General features: G+C 52.8%; 1 protein-coding gene across 1 annotated transcript in view; it reads left to right on the plus strand.

The window, feature by feature from the left end:
- The first annotated feature begins 695 nt into the window (after positions 1 to 695).
- Positions 696 to 16,583, plus strand: part of GABBR1 (gamma-aminobutyric acid type B receptor subunit 1) — a 28,916-nt gene continuing 13,028 nt past the window's right edge. The window contains exons 1-11 of the mRNA XM_027525445.1: positions 696 to 858; positions 1,267 to 1,351; positions 2,056 to 2,259; positions 3,022 to 3,207; positions 4,567 to 4,587; positions 6,100 to 6,260; positions 9,617 to 9,751; positions 10,131 to 10,301; positions 11,348 to 11,449; positions 11,877 to 11,942; positions 12,386 to 12,577. Of these exons, the coding sequence (XP_027381246.1) occupies positions 1,267 to 1,351; positions 2,056 to 2,259; positions 3,022 to 3,207; positions 4,567 to 4,587; positions 6,100 to 6,260; positions 9,617 to 9,751; positions 10,131 to 10,301; positions 11,348 to 11,449; positions 11,877 to 11,942; positions 12,386 to 12,577 (1,323 nt within the window). The 5' untranslated portion in view covers positions 696 to 858. The remainder of the gene's footprint in view (positions 859 to 1,266; positions 1,352 to 2,055; positions 2,260 to 3,021; positions 3,208 to 4,566; positions 4,588 to 6,099; positions 6,261 to 9,616; positions 9,752 to 10,130; positions 10,302 to 11,347; positions 11,450 to 11,876; positions 11,943 to 12,385; positions 12,578 to 16,583) is intronic.

A 16,583-nucleotide genomic window follows, 5' to 3' on the forward strand; every position in this document is an offset into this window, starting at 1 on the left:
CTCTGCGTTCCCTCCCCCGGCAGGCGAGTAGCCTCGCTGCTGGACCCGCGGAGCCGCTCTGGTCTCCAGCTTCGTCTTCTCTATCCAACAACTCCTGTCGCGCTGAGGTGGCTCCCGGCCTTCACCCCCGCCCCTCCCCGCCCCTCCGCTGTCTGACCCTGGCTTCTCCTTTCTCTCCCACCCGTCTCGTCCTGCCCCCGGTCGTCGGCTTCAGCCTCTTCCGTCTCACCCCAACCAGGGCTGCTTCTCTTTGTGCAGCCGTCTTTCTCCACCTGCATCCCAGGCTCCCTGTCTCAGCGCCAGCTCCTCGGCTTTTGGCTCGGGTCCCCTCGCCCCCTCCTCAGCTCCCAGTGGTCTGGCCCGCGGGTCCCCGCGCGCGTGTGTGTGCGGGTGCACCGGCGCCCCTCTCCCTTACCTCGGAGCCCCGCTCCCCCGCCGCCCGCCCCCCAGCGCTGTGGGCGGTCCAGGGCGGGGCCGGGATCCGGGGCGGCTCCCGGGGTTTGGGTTGTGGGAGGTGCCCTCTCCCCGGTCTCCCCCTCTTCCCCCCGCCCTGTCTCCTCCCGCACCCTCCTTCTTCCCTCCGCCCGGGAGCTTTCCCGGTCCCCGGCGCCGCCTCCTTCCCTCCCGGCTCCCCGCTCCCGCGGCCGCCGCCGCCCCGGGGAAGGAGAGACGGGGGTGGGGTTTGGGGGAGGTGAGACCGGAGGGAGAGACCCTGGCCGGGCTGGAAAGCGGATTCGCGGGGAGGAGGGTAGGGAGGAGGGGAAGGTGGAGCAAGGGAGGAGGGGGGAGCCGGGAGGAGCGGCCGGGCCTGGGGCCTTGAGGCCCGGGAGAGCCGGGGAGCCGGGCCGGCGCGCCAAGGTAAGAGCCAGGGCCCGGGGGAGGCCGGGCTTGCAGAGGGGCGCGCGGGGAGGGAACGAGCCGAGGGCTGGGGGGCCAGAGGAGCGGCGGGGAAGGGAACCGGGAGCCGCGAGGCGGCCGATCCGGGGAGCGCGGGGCAGCCGGGCTCGGGCGAGCCGCCGGGGCCCGGGGAGAGGAGGTGGTGAGAGGTGGAGTCCCGGGAGGGTGGGGGGGCCGAGGGAGGCTGGAGGAGGGTGGGGACAGGCTCTCTCTCCTCCTCTTCCCCCACCCCGCGCCGGGCTCCGCCCCCGCCTCCTCCGCGGGGCGCTCTCCCGGTCCCGGGGCTGAGCCGGGTCGGAGCCCGCGAGGCGACCGGAGGGAGGCCAGGCCGCCTCCCGGGTCCGATCCTCACTGCCGCCTCTCACTCAGATGCTGCTGTTGCTGCTGCTGGCGCCGCTCTTTCTCCGCCCCCCGGGCGCGGGCGGGGCGCAGACCCCCAACGCCACCTCTGAAGGTGCACCCTTCTCCGGCGACCTCGGGCACCCCGCCACCCCACTCCCCCTTTCCTTGCATCCCCCCTACTCTCCCGTCAGCCCTACACGGCATCGGGGCCTGGCAACCCTGTCTGCTCAGCCCCACTTTACTACTCCTGACCTCCTTTCCATCATCCTTCATTATTACCCAGCACCCCCTTTCTCTGCCCCCTATTACTACACTAGGCCACCTTTTGTGACCCGCATTGTCCCCCCTCGCCCCTCTTTCCCGGGCCCACATTGCTACCTCAGTTCCGCTTTTTCCTTGGTCCTACATTGCTGCCCAGGTGGCCTTGGAAGACACCCCTCTCCTCTCATCCTCATTCAACCAGATTCTCCTTTAGTCTTTTCTTACCAAAGTCATTTGCATATCATACCCTTTCATAATTTCTTACTTTTCTCCATTACCCCAACCAGCATCCTTCCCTTCCCACTTGTGGGCTCCCTATAGCCTTAACCCTGGCCCATTCCGCTGTGCCCTTTAGCCCAAGGCTTCCTACTCCTCCCCTCTCCCACCCTCCAGCACCTCATCCCAGCACTGTCCTCCACCTGCCCCCCCTAGACCCCGCCCTACACTCCCCTGCCTCTGGTTCCTGACTCTGCCTTTTCGTCCCCGCCCCCCGCCCCCCCCCCCCCCCCCCCCACCATCCTTCTGTTTCTCTCTCCCTGTGGACTCACCCCCCAGGTTGCCAGATCATACACCCGCCCTGGGAAGGGGGCATCAGGTACAGGGGCCTGACTCGGGACCAGGTGAAGGCTATCAACTTCCTGCCTGTGGACTATGAGATTGAGTATGTGTGCCGGGGGGAGCGCGAGGTGGTGGGGCCCAAGGTGCGCAAGTGCCTGGCCAACGGCTCCTGGACAGATATGGACACGCCCAGCCGCTGTGGTGAGTAGCCTCTTAAAGCCCCTCCCCTTTTCGGGCCAATTCTTCCTGCCTCAAACTTGGCATCATTGCTGGCAAGTCAGCACTTTAAATCCAGTGTAACTAAATTCACAAGTACATTTATGGAATGACTACTATGTAAAAGGGACTTTGTTGTGTGCAATTGCAGGCAGTAAAATTAGCAGCCTGCAGGTTTCATTTCATCCTCCCGTCATTAGGCCACTGACCATCTGAGGAAATATCTTGTGAGTTAGTCTCTTTGAGGATTACCAGTGGCAGTTTATGCAAAAACGTTCTGAAATGATTTCATCCCATTTTGGAATTCCTGTCTCCAGTGGAGAGACCAGTACCACTCCCCCGCCCCGCCTCCCCCCCCCCCCTCAGTTAAAATCCAGTTTAACTGGAGTATAAGCCAACTATAATAAGGCAAATCTGATTGTGCATCTAAAGTTACATACATCTACACATCTCAAAGCCAGACAACCGCCCACTTTGAAGAGATCCCATTTTATGTGCTTATAGCTCCATCTTGGGTTCCTATGATGGAAATGCTGTTTCTTTTCTTTTTTTTTGTTTCTTTTCTGAATGTAGATGCTTATAGGGTTAAGGGCGGACTGGAAACTAGAGAAGTTATCTTTTTAATACCTGATTTCCCGCAGAGTAGGATGCTTGTGGACTCAAACTCAAAGCTGAGCCCCCTCCCTCTCTCTAAGGGGAAGGAGCCTTCTTCAACTCGCCTCTCTCTTTATTTTCCTGTCTCCACAGTCCGAATCTGCTCCAAGTCTTATTTGACCCTGGAAAATGGGAAGGTTTTCCTGACGGGTGGGGACCTCCCAGCTCTGGACGGAGCCCGGGTGGATTTCCGATGTGACCCCGACTTTCATCTGGTGGGCAGCTCCCGGAGCATCTGTAGTCAGGGCCAGTGGAGCATCCCCAAGCCCCACTGCCAGGGTGAGGGGAACAGCTGCCTGCATGCAGCGGATGAGGACGCTTGTCAGAGGATGGGAGCGGGGTGGGAATGGGTGGTGGGGAGAACAGGGTGCTTTGGGGAGGCAGAGGTGAATGCTCCACTCTTTCCTCCATCCACTTGCCTCAGACTTCCTCCTGAAGTTCCCTATTTCCACTTTATGCTGAGGGCTTCCTTCTTTTACCTTTCTCTTGTTAATATCTTCCCCATGCTTTCAACCCTTGGGTCTCACATTTTCTTCTTTCCTTTATGAATCTCACCCTCCATCACCCTTCTTAAGATTCAAATACTACAGTTTCCCCCAGCCTCAGTCCCTTTCTGTAAACTTAACATTTCCTATGCATGATCCTCTTCTAGAATTGATCTCTCTCCATTCATTATATGCCTGAATTATTGTAAAGACTCAGCAATAAACCATATGTCATATTTAGAAAAATTAATAAGATTGAAAAGAATATCCAGGGTGGAAAATTATCAGGGTAAAAATTAAAAGACTTCAAAGTGGGGGCAGAATTGTCAGAACATTAAGAACAATCCAGGGATGGGGAAGGAAGAGGACAGTCTTTTTTCTATACTTCCCAGACAACCTCCATCATTCCCCAAGGGAATCTGTCTTGTGTCCATTACCTGTTTCTCCATCTGGTTCTGCAAACTTCCCACTTTCCTGGGCTCCCAGATTCTCCCTCTGCAATCTTCTCTCCTGGGATGCAGGCATACCTCACGCTTCCTCTACCTTTGTAGACCCTCTGCCTCTCGAGATGCTTGGACCTGGCTTTCTTCATTTTAATTATTCTGTTTGTGGTTTACCACTCCATTCTGGGAAGTGGGAGTCCCATCCAGGGATGAATTAACTATGACACTAACAAAATTTAAGCTCCAGGGTTTCTTATGCAGGCCTCTTCTTGTGCTCGAAAAGAAAAACGTAGAGGGTTTAATAATGTGTTCACGTGGTCACAGGGTTTTGTAAAAACTGCCAGAGTAAGATATTTTAACAGCAGTAGCTTCAAGTCGATCGCATTTGTAATTTTTTTTCTCTTAAAGAGAGACCCCCAAATTTTATAATATTTAGGCTCCACAAAACCAGGATCTGCCCATGTCTTAGCTGTTGGCACTCCTGTCTCATATTCTGTTGTCCAATGAAAAATAAAAGAAGAAAACCACAAATCATGACCCACAGCCCCACTTGCTCTTATTCCCAGGCACCCTCCCCTCAGAAACGCAGGCTTCTGCTCCCCCCTGGTCTTCTTCGGCATGGACTGGTGTGGGAGGGGGCTGGGGATCAGGCCTGGGAAGCCGGGCGCCACTGGTAACTCTTCTCTGATCCCCGTCTTTCCTGCTGCCAGTGAATCGAACGCCACACTCAGGTGAGATCAGAAACCCTCATCGCGTGCACTGCAATCCTCTTACCCCTCACTCTTCACCCTCCACCTCCAGGGATTCTGCCCCTTAGGTTGTGGGTTCTCATCCTCCCCATCCCTGCCCCACCTTCCCCTACTCACCCCAGTCCCCAGTACGCGGCCGGCCCTTTCTTTCCCTACCTGTTTCCAGCCTCCAGTCCCGGTTTTCTGAGAGGCTGCGGTCCCTCCCATCTCCCTGCCTGGCTGCACCCCCCTCGGCTCCGCCTCCTCCAGACTCCGCTTCTGCCAAATGGCAGAGCCCCAGCAGGGGGCGGCAGAGTGCTGGGAGACCCGGAGCGTCCACCTCGCCTGCCCCGGTGGGGTTCCTTCCGACCTTCTCTGGAACCTTTCCTGCCTGCCCCCTTACTAGGATTTCACCTGCTGACTCCATCAGCCCGGCCCACCCATATCACCCACTGCCAGGCCTCACTCTCCCTTACCTTCAGCGCCTCCCCACATCCTTCCCTTCCCTACGCCCTTTCCCTTCTCTTTCATCTCAGTTCCTTCTCCCACCACCCTTTCTCTGTCCAGACTCTGTCCACCCAGTTCCTTGTTCTCTTGCTCTGTCCACATCATCCGCACCCCCCACTTCCACGCCTTTACCCCAGCCTTCCCCTCCCAGCTCTCCCTTTCTCTCCAAAACCGTTCCCATCGCCCTCTTCCCCACCCCTCAGCCCTTCACCCCATCTATTCACACCCCCATTAAGACGCTCAGGTGCCAGCCCCTTTTCTCTCGCGTCCCTCTCTCGTCCTCGCGTCTCCATCCCTCGCCCCTCAGAGCTTCAGCCACCCGCGGTTCCCTCCGCCCACCCCGCCCTCCTGGCACACCCCTTGCCCTCTTTCCTCCTCCCCGAACGTTCCCTTAGGTTGGGACCCTCCCCTTCCCCGTCCGTCCCTGTCACCCTGGGGGTCGCGGCCGCCCTCTCCTCCCCTCCCCTCAGACTGAGGTTCCCTCAGCCGCTCTCGCCTCGGTCCCCGCCCCCTGCCTCCCTCCCCAACTCGGTCCCCCCACCCCCTCCCCGCCGCCGCGCGCCGCCCGTGACGTCAGAGCCCCCTCCCAGCCCTGCCTCTCTCTCCGCCTCCTCCCCTCGGTCGGTCAGTCAGTCCGCGAGGAGAGTCCGCGGTGGCGGCGGCGGTGGCGGGAGCCAGAGCCGTGGGGGCCGTAGGAGGCCAACCTTCCCTGCTTTCCCGAGACCCTATCTCCCTCCTCCGCACAAAACCAGGGATGGAGGCGCCTCCCCGAGAGCCCCTCAGCAGCCCTCCCCAGGAAAAGTGTCCCCCCTGAGCTCGTCCCCCTCCGCAAGCAGCTCCCACCCCCTCGCCCGCCCCCTGCCATGGGTCCGGGGGCCCCCTCTCCCGGGGTTGGGTGGCCATTGCTGGTCCTGGTGGTGCTGGCGGTGGGGGTGACTCTGGTGCGGGCCTCCCACTCCCCTCATCTCCCGCGGCCTCACCCGCGGGTCCCCCCGCACCCCTCCTCAGAACGGCGCGCTGTGTACATCGGGGCGCTGTTTCCCATGAGCGGGGGCTGGCCGGGGGGCCAGGCCTGCCAGCCCGCGGTGGAGATGGCGCTGGAGGACGTGAATAGCCGCAGGGACATCCTGCCGGACTATGAGCTCAAGCTCATCCACCACGACAGCAAGGTAGCCCCGGACAGGGGAGTGGGTGGGTGGGGGGGGGAGGAGGCTGGGTGGGGGCAGGGGGCCTGCTGCACGTGCCTTAGTCTGAGTCGCGTCTGCGATTGCCAGGCAGACCCCTCCTATGTGTGACTAGCTGGAGATAGGCGGGGGTTGTGGGAGCTTGGGGAGAGTGGCAGAGGCTGGAGGTTCAAGATGAGGGTCTAGGGGTTCGAGGTGGTTAATCACGCTGCAAGGCAGACCCTTCTGTTCTCCGAGACCCCTGGAAGTGCCCAAGTCGAGGGTAGCTGGAAAAACTGGTGATGGCTTTAGGGAACAAGCCGATCTGGTTCCTCCCGGGAGTAAACTAACCCTGGGGTGGGTTGGGGGATGGAGGGAATGGAGCTGGATCAGGGGTTTACATTTACCATGGTAACAAGGTAAATCTTGGCAGCAGGTTGGAGCGGAAGGAATAGGGACCCAATCAGGAAAATGTTGAGGGACTTGAGTGCTCTAGTTTATTTATCACAACAAACAGCACGGAAGCTTGGGTCCCCACCTGACTCTTTCTCATCCCTCCGTCTGCAACCCTGTTGTGGATTCCTAGATCGTGGAATTGTTTTGTGGTCTACTGTAGTCAGGAAGGCTAATGGTCAAGAGATGGGCAGAGGCGCTAGGAAAATGAAGGGGATTAGAGGTCTACACAGGAGCCCCCACAAGAGCATGGGGATGGCAAGAAGTCAGAATGCAGGGAGGAGAAAGAACAGGAAAGAATGGCAGTGGGGGAGGGGGGCCAGCAAGAGGAGTGGTGACAGCCTGAGACCCTGGGGTGTCTTGTGGAACTTGGCTCTTGAGTTTGTCTTCCCTGCAGCATTGTGGCCTTTTAAGATGTGAGAAGGGAAATGGAATGTAGGGTTAGGGAGAGGGGGAAGTGGGAGAGGGGAAAAGGTCCAGGGGTAATAGGGGGTAGTTCTGTAAGATTCCTTTCCCACCCCAGTCCCCCCATGAATGACTAGGAGTATGGGGGAGGACGTGGCCCAGGCAAGCAAGGTGATTTGGGACCGCAAATCTATCATTTCTCCCAGAAGGCCCCAGAGACTTAAGGGTTTGGGGGAGAGTGAAAGAGCACAGGGGTGGGTGAGCATCTGGTGATCTTACACCTGGGGTGGACTGGGCATTTATAGTCGTTCTTTAGAACAGCAGTGTACACCTAGAAATACCTGTGTGAGGGAGGAGGGGGCAGAGGTGGGGCTGAAGATGGGATGCTTGAGTAGGAGAGGGTACAAGGACTCTTCTGGAACTTTGAATCTCTTCTGACACTTTCACAGTGATTTTCAAACTTCAGTGTACCTAAGCCTCACCAGAGAAGTTTGTTAAGAATCCAGATTCTAATTCCTCGGTCAGGGATGAGTCCCAAGGGTCTGCATTTTCACCAATAAAAATCTTATGTGGCTAACCCCAGGATGCCTATAGGAAGGGTAGCAGGACACAGGAAAAGAACTAGTTAGTGTAGGAGAGGCAGGATGAGAAAGAGGGTCAGATCCCATGGAGGAGTCAGTTTAGAAGAATGGTAATTGGCTATGGGAGTGGGAATCTGGGGAGAGGGACAGGGAGGGATGGGTGCAGGCTTTAGGATAAGGGATCGTATGGGGAGCTAGGGGAGCCCTGGGTGTGAGCTCCAACTCATCCACCATGACAGGTGATTCCCTGGAGGTGTTGGGGAGCAGATGGGGACCTGAGAGAAGGGAGATGGAGGAGAAAATAGCAGAGGCGGCGAGGGGGAGATGAAAAGGCAGACAAACTGGAATGTGTCGTTTCCTGCCTGCAAATCCGGATCCTTGCTCCTTGGGAGAGAGAGGAAAGGAGAGAGAGGAAGACAGTTCTGGTCTATTGGGGAGAGGGTGAGAATCATGTGGCCAAGGGAGTGTGCAGTGATGGATAGAGTGTGGAAGGGGGAAGGAGTGCAAGAGAATGTAGGGAAGGAAACAGGAAACAGAAGGAAAGACATTAGGGTCCTGTACATTGCCCTGTTTGTCCGTTTCTTATGTGTTCTTATATGTCCTCATGGTTCCTAATAACCTCCCCTCAGACAAGAAAGGGAGGACCACTGAGGACCCTTGGGAGAAGCTGGGGGCAGGATCTGGAGTGATAGATGCAGGAAGCTGGGACGTGAGGATGGTAAAGATACACAAAGATGCCCAAGTGAGAGGGATGCAAACCTTCAAAACATGCAGTTGAGCAGGCACTGAACACTGCCCTTAGCAGGGGTAGGCCTGGGTGGGCAGCAGGGAGTTTCTATGGGCCAGCCTCCCCTGACTCCCCCTTCTCCAACTTCCCACCGTGTCCCAAATGTCAGGCCTCAGTGGGAAGTGAGCAGGCCCTAGGGGGCCTTCTTTATTTCCTTCTACTTGCCCTGCCCTCCATCACCCTCCCCAGTCCTCCTGTCTGTCCCCTCTGCCCTGGCTCCCCACTGGCTTCCATTTCTTCCCCCCTTCCTTTGGGGCTCCAGCAGCTTCTGAAATGTCATATTTCAGCAGGAGGGGAACAGGCAGTGGGAGCCCCACGGCTGGCTGTTCCTCCCCTCACTTCCCCTCCGCCCCTCTAGCTCTCTGCATTGTTTACTTTCCCAGCTCTGTCCCTCTCTTGCAGGCACCCCTGAAAGCATCTGGTTTCTCAAGCATCCCATTCTATTTATTCTCCCCAGCTCTTCCCTCATCCTTGTTTCTCCCCACCCCTTTCTGCCCCTGAATGTCTTTTTTTCCCAATGCACCAAATGTCAGAGCCCAGCAGGAGGGCATGAATCCACTGAGCCAGGACCCACTGGGGGTCTGTCCCTGTTCTCTCCTGTTTGTGTGTCTCTAGCCCTGATAAGAGAAGAGGGAAGAAAAAAAAACTAGCAGGTGGGAGAGGGAGTTTGCAGAGGTGAGGGAGGACTTTTCATAATATGGTTTTCAAAAGGCTGTCTGGGGACTTGGGGGAAAATTTATTCATATTCCTGCAGACTCTTTTCTACTCACAGGTGTTTGGAGCATAGAAACCTAAGGAAAAGGGGAGGGGGTCGTCGAGGGAAGGTGGGCTAGGGGGTGTCTGAGGATGCACTGAGAGGAGGGAAGGCAGTGTTTGCATGTACACTGGCAGAGGGCATGCAGGAGAGGGTGTGGGTAAGGTGCCAGGTGGGAGGCAGAGAAGGGTGTTTCACGAATGAGGGGAAAGGAGACTCAGGAAAGAGAAGAAATGGGGATAATGAGAAGAGATTCAGCAGGGGGATGGGTAACTAGGCAAGTGACTAGGTTGTTGGGGAAAAGAAGAGAGTAGGAATTGCAGGGAGGGGAGGAGCCCTGGGGTAGCTTTCCATCACCCCCTCCATCCTCGCCCTCGTGCAGTGTGACCCGGGCCAAGCCACCAAGTACCTGTACGAGCTGCTCTACAACGACCCCATCAAGATCATCCTCATGCCTGGCTGCAGCTCTGTCTCCACGCTCGTGGCTGAGGCTGCCAGGATGTGGAACCTCATTGTGGTACGCGGGGCCCTGAGGGCCAGAAGGTGGGGCTGTCCCGTCTTGGGCCATTTACAAAAGAGGGGGGTGTATTGAGGACCACAGTGGCCATGCTTCCAAAATCAGAGTCATTTGGAGACCTGAGCTAGTTGGCCTGCTAGCAGCAGTGGCCTGACAGGGCTGCAGCTGACCTGCTCACCATCAGAAGGAATGGAAGGCAGATGAGTGAAAGGGTACCCTGAGGGAGGGGGCTTTTGAGAATCACTTTTCCTTGGGCAGAAGTAGGGAGGCTTGGTGAGAGTGAGGGAGAGAAGCCCAGAGGCAGGGAAGGGTGGAAGGAGCTCTCTTAGTGAGGCTGCCAGGAACACACTGGGACAGAAGGCTGTCCCTCCTCTCGTAGCTTTCCTACGGCTCCAGCTCACCGGCCCTGTCGAACCGACAACGCTTTCCTACCTTCTTCCGAACTCACCCGTCGGCCACACTCCACAATCCCACCCGGGTGAAACTCTTCGAGAAGTGGGGCTGGAAGAAGATCGCCACCATCCAGCAGACCACTGAGGTCTTCACCTCGGTGAGGATGGATGGGGTGATGGGTGCCTGGGCTCAAATCCCAGCCCAGAGGGATGCGACACGGGATTCCTTTTGGGGGCAAAGACCTTGGTTCTTTATCAAGAGAGGACACATTCTGAGTGGGCTAAGTGCATACTCTTCCTGCAACCAGAGGAGTGAACCAGCTGGATTTTCAGGACCCTCTCCAACTTTTTGATTTTAGGATCTTTAATTTTTCCCTGCTTTGATGCCTCTATCCCCCAGACAGATAGACTCCAAGCAACCCAGTTCTATTAAAGTAGGTTCATTTTAAAGTTGAAGTAAGATGAGGGAGAGAATATGGAACTAGAACCTGGGGAGGTAGTAGATTCCAGAGGCACTCCAGGGGAGGTGGTGGGCGTGTGTGATGGGAAGAGAGGGAATAGAGAGGGAGCCAGGGAGGAGGGAGAGAAGAGAGAGGCAGACAGACACGTGCGTGCATGTGGTTTGTAATTGACGCGGAGGTGCAGACGTGCAGGGAGAGGTGGAGGGGGAAAAGGGAGACTTGAGGGGGGTAGAAAGGAAATACCTGGCTCTTTACCCGAAGAAGACAGTCTGCTCCCTCTCTTTAATTCTATTCTTTGGGTCCTCTATTCACTCTCATATTCGGTGACTCTTTAATCCTCCCCCAACCTTCTCAGTGACTCAGGACATTCTCTGATCCTTTTGTCTATCTGCCCACTTGCCTCTTGAGGTTGACATCATCCTGCCTAGACCAGACTCTGCCTTGTCTTTTCCTGGTTCTTCTGTTTTCCTTTCCCCAATTGTTGCTGTCAGGCAGGGGTGGGGTGATGGGGTGACTTCCCTGGACTCAGAGCCTCAGGAGGGATTCACCAAGTACCTTCCCAGCAGGAAGCCATGTCCTAAGACCCCAGAAGCTCTCCTTCAAACTCTTCCCACAGGGGACAGAGCGGTTGGTTCAGAACCGCTCTTCCTTTGTTCTGAGTATGTGGTCCCAGGTGACACCTCCAGGCTTTACTCCACTGTGCACCCTGTGCTTCCTCTGTTTGTTCCTCATCCCCTCCCAAGACTCTGGACGACCTGGAGGAACGGGTTAAGGAGGCTGGAATCGAGATTACCTTCCGTCAGAGTTTCTTCTCGGATCCAGCTGTGCCCGTCAAAAACCTTAAGGTGGGCTGGTGGGGGCTGGTGGGCCCAGCCTGTAAGGGTCTGGGTGGGGGGAACAGTAGTGGGTGGGAAAAGAGGCAGACAGGGACGGGTTGGATTTTTTTTTTTTTTGGTATTGAAATATAATTGACACACAATGTTGTATAAATTTAAGAAGTGTAATGTGTTGATTTGGTACATTAATCTATTGCAGTTTGATTACCATTATAGCGTTAGCTAACACCTGCATCAAGTCACATAATTTTGATTCTTTGAGGCAGAAGCATCTCCCGGGGAAGGTTAGCTTCATCCTGTAGTTGACATTTATCCACTACTCATTAAACAGAACCCTACACTGAGTGCCTTGGGACAGGAAGTCAAAGCTGTGAAAGTGCTTGCCTTGGCCCCTTCCTGCATCCCTCAGGAGCTCTATTCTTTCTCCATTCCATAGCGCCAGGATGCCCGGATCATCGTGGGACTTTTCTATGAGACTGAAGCCCGGAAAGTTTTTTGTGAGGTGGAGTTGGAATCTGAGAAAGGAGGGGTGCTGGGTGGGCTCTTTGCCTTGGGTGTCTCCTGGGCTCTCCTCTTTGCCTCTCTGAGCAAATGATCAGCAGATAAGATTAATATGAAATTCCTGTCTGTTGGCTCTGACTCCACATCTTGGCCTCTCACACACGTGACACTCTCTCCAGGTCTCATTTTCCTATCACTTTGTGTTTCCAGAGGAGCCGGAAGAATCTCATCTTTCCTGTCTGGCTGGAAATGGCCACTCAGAAATAGAGGCTGGGAGACACTTAGAAGGAGAAGTAGTTGAACCTTCCCTATTACCCCCAGACTTGTAGATTTCTCTTTTCAATGCTCTGCTTTTCTCTGAATCCAAAGAGGCTGAATAGTGTCATGTGAGATAAGACAAAGCAATGAAACGAAGACCCAGCCCCACTCCTCCTCTGCACTCAGGTGTACAAGGAGCGGCTCTTTGGGAAGAAGTATGTCTGGTTCCTCATCGGGTGGTATGCTGACAATTGGTTCAAGATCTATGACCCGTCCATCAACTGCACAGTTGACGAGATGACCGAGGCGGTGGAGGGCCACATCACCACTGAGATCGTCATGCTGAACCCGGCCAACACTCGCAGCATTTCCAACATGGTGAGTGTGTGAGGACTTAGAAGATGGCCTCTGGGCAGGAGGAAGGGACTGAGGGAGTCTCTTAGGTGGGGAGCAGGTATGGGGCTTGGAGGTTTAGGAGGGCAAGGGGCCTCTGCTCATCCTCAACTTGTGCATTGTGTTTTCTATGGATTCCATCTCTGCCATGACTTCCTTGGGCAGGAAAGAGGGACTTAAGAGAGTGGTACGTTCAGCGGGCCCCTGATGAGTTGCAGGGCTGTTACCATGGAAACAAGGAGCAGTTGGCAAGAAGTCAAATGAGGGAGAGGTATTAATGACAATATAGATGCTGCATCTGCAATCACACCTTTATAGCAGCGCTGTTCCTGGGCAAAAATTCATTTTATTTTCTTGGTGACTTCAGAGCACTTTAGAGTTGCTTAGTATTCACTCTTGATTGATACTCAATTAGCTTGGCTCCTGATGCTTTTTAAAAAATGATTTTCTTTTAGAATTTTAAATGCAGAAGGGATTTTTGAAATCAGTTAGCTGCAGATAGCTGGTTAGTGACAGATCTTGGGCTAAAAGACACACTGGTTGATGTGGGAATCAGCCTAGAGGTGAGGGGCATAAGTGGGTAGGGTGTGGTGTGGTGGGGAGCCTCCTTTCTGGTTCAGGACTGCACTAAAGAGTATGAGAATCTTGGCTGAGCTTGATAGGGAAACCTATGTGTCTGCTTATTATTCAGGTACAGCCCCAGATCTGGAATACCTACCTTGGAGAGCATTCTAGGAGCACGTGAATAACTGTAAAACCATATGAATATCTTATTTATTTTTTATTTTTTTGGCCACACTGCGAGGCATGTAGGATCTTAATTCCTGGATGAGGGATTGAACCCATGGCCCTTGCATCAGAAGTGTGGAATTTTAACCCCTGGACTGCCATGGAAGTCCTGAGAATATCTTATCTTTTTAAGATGCTGTAGTAATAATCACTTTTATATAGTAAACCAGGAGCTTAGACACATGATTTCAGTGACTCTCATAGTGATATTCTGATGTAGATTTTTCATTTCTATCTTATAGACCAAGAAATTGAGACTCAGAGAGGTTAAGTGATTTATCACAGGTCACCAGCTGCTGAGTGGTGAAGCTGGAATTGAATTCTAGTTGAATCTAACTCGAAACCATCTGCTCTGTAACCTCCCATGGAAAACCTTGAAGTCTCACTAAAAAGCTTGCCCTTATATCAGCTAACACTGTTTAGCAGATGACAGTTCTTGAGCAAGAGAGAGATAAGATTCAGGAAGTTTATTCTGGCAGTGGATTGTGATGGAAGGGTCAGTTGCTATGTGTACTTTAATCATGGATACTGTGCTGTGACATTTTCAAGGGATCTTGTTGAAAAATTATGATAGAAAAATTCTGCCATGTCGTTTCCATGTAGATCACCTGAGAGGTGAGTTGTCCTGAGACCCTGGGGAAGTAGAGGAGGTGGTAACTGAAGCCAGAAAAGCTGGTTGGTGCGCTGAGCCCAGGACCTGCCAATAGTGCCTTCTGCTCCTCTGCCCTGATAGGAAACAGGGATTTAGTTGGGCGTATATAGGCCCCTGGGCTTTTGAGTTGGAGGATCTCTTTCTGACTCTTGGTCTCTAGAGAAAGATGGTGCCTGCCTTTGAGGTCTAGAGGTATTGCTAGGCCTGCTTGATAGCCTAAAATGCCAGATGAAGAGGCCAAGATTTTTCAGAGTGTAGAAGCCATCTTAATAATTAACTAGACACAAGGTTATAGATGGATCAGATAGGACCAAGAGAAGTGGATTGGAATCAAGGGTGGAGCCTACGACCCAGAACCGAGGAGATTTAGAAGAAAAGCAGAGTTGTCTTCTCTCTGTAAGGAAGGCCTTGCATTTAGATCAGTAGTTCTCAAACTTTAGCCCGTATCAGAACCATGACTGGGCTCTTCCCTTGGAAGTTCTGATTCAGTGTGTCTAGAGTGGGACTGAAACTTAATACATTTCAACAAGTTCCCTGAGATGTTGATGCTACTGGTCTGGGGACCACACTTTGAGGCCTGGTAGTGCAGTGTTTTTCAATCAGAGGTTGCAATATTTAGGGAAGTTTTGGTTGTCACAACTAGTTTCTAATGAGTTGGCCAGGAATACTACTTCTTTTTTTTAATATTTGTTTGGTTGTGTTGGGTCTTAGTTGTGGCATTCGAACTCTTAGTTGTGGCATGTGAGGTCTAGTTTCCTGACCAGGGATCGATCCCCAGCCCCCTGTATTGGGAATGTGGAGTCTTAGCTGCCGGACCACCAGGGAAGTCCCCAGGAATACTTCTAAATAACTTACAATGCAAAGGATCATCCCCACAACAAAGGATTATCCTGCTCAACATGTCAATAGTGCAGAGACTGAGAAATTCTGGTTTAGAGAAAGAGTTTTTAGGAGCCATATATGGGAGAGTGGATTAGAGTGGTTTTGGAGAAAAATAGCTCCAGGCTGGAGCTGTACTAGAGCTCAGGTATGAGGCAGTATACCTGGGGATAAGATATGGGGACTTCTTTGGCATTCCAGCAGTTAAGACTCCATGCTTCCAGTTCAGGGCAGGAGGGTTCCATCCCTGGTCAGGAAAATATCCAACATGCCACCAGGAGAGGCCAAAAAATAAAAATTAATTAAATAAATGATTTTAAAGAGTCTGGAAAATTAAAAAAAGATTGTCAGTAAATTCTGGTTGGGATAGAGGAGTTGGGTACAATAGAAAATAAAAATCTACCTCAGGATATACATTTTAGATCACCACTGGACATCTGTTCTCACATATAGAGACTGCCAACAGGACTGTTAAAAATTTAGGATCATACATTGGTACTTGGGTAATTCATTAATAATTTACTATTTTCTATGGGTTTTGTGGAATTTTTGTCGTTTTCCTTAAGCCGCCTTATAACATTTCTATTTGAAAATATATAGCCATCATTGCTGACCCAAAGAGGAGAGACTTTTTGGTAATTTTAGTCATGCCTGAGGGCAGTGGTGCTCCCCGTATCCAAGTGTGTTAGTGGTGGTGACCGGAAGCCAGGGGAGTATGAGGATCGGGGCTGGGTAGAGTGACATGCAGAGCAGATGATTCCCTTCCTGTCTGAGTGATTTTTGGATGCAGGGTTTACTTTGAACTGAAGGCTGGATGGGCTTGGAGGCTGACAGGTTGCTCAGGCTAGTTGCTATCTGCTGAGCAGGTGCTATTGGAGAGAGACATTCCAGTTTACAGGGTAGTTGGAAGCGAATGGACTTTGAACGGATTGGAATCCCAGCTCAGCCATGTGCTAGCAGCATACCTTCAAGCAGGTGAAACTGTTCTGTGTCTCAGGTTCCTTGTCACTTTCTAAAATGAGCATATATAGTATTTACCTCATTGGGTTATCTGAGAATTAAATAAGTTGACATATACGAGGACAATAATAAGAACAATGTAGATATCAGCTATAATTATGATGAACATTATTCTGTATAAGAAGTGATATTAATGAAACATTTCAGCACAAAAGTATTAAGAGGACTCGGTGATTTGAAAGAGTCTAAGGTGATCCTAAGGTTTCAGTCCTATATACTGGGGAGTGTTGGAAAAATAAAGCTTATTCTTAGATATTTTTAATTTGAGATTACTGATTATATAGTTACAAATGCCTTAGAGACAGAGATTTAGGACTTGAAATATTGAGCTGGAATTACAGATTTGAACATTGGTAATAATGATGAGGTTGAAAGAGAAAATGTAACGTTATACTCAGCATTTTATAATGTTGTAATTTCATCCTTATAACAACTTTTCAAGGTAGTTAATATCACTCCCACTTTAAAGCCAAATAACTCCATGTGCTGTGCTTCATTGCTCAGTTGTGTCCGACTCTTTTTGACTCCATGGACTGCAGCCCGCCAGGCTCCTCTGTCCATGGGGATTCTCCAGGCAAGAATACTAGAGTGGGTTGCCATGCCCTCCTCTAGGGGATCTTCCCATCCCAGGGATCAAACCCAGGTCTCCTG

Source organism: Bos indicus x Bos taurus, chromosome 23, assembly GCF_003369695.1.
Source record: "Bos indicus x Bos taurus breed Angus x Brahman F1 hybrid chromosome 23, Bos_hybrid_MaternalHap_v2.0, whole genome shotgun sequence".
NCBI lineage: Eukaryota > Metazoa > Chordata > Mammalia > Artiodactyla > Bovidae > Bos > Bos indicus x Bos taurus.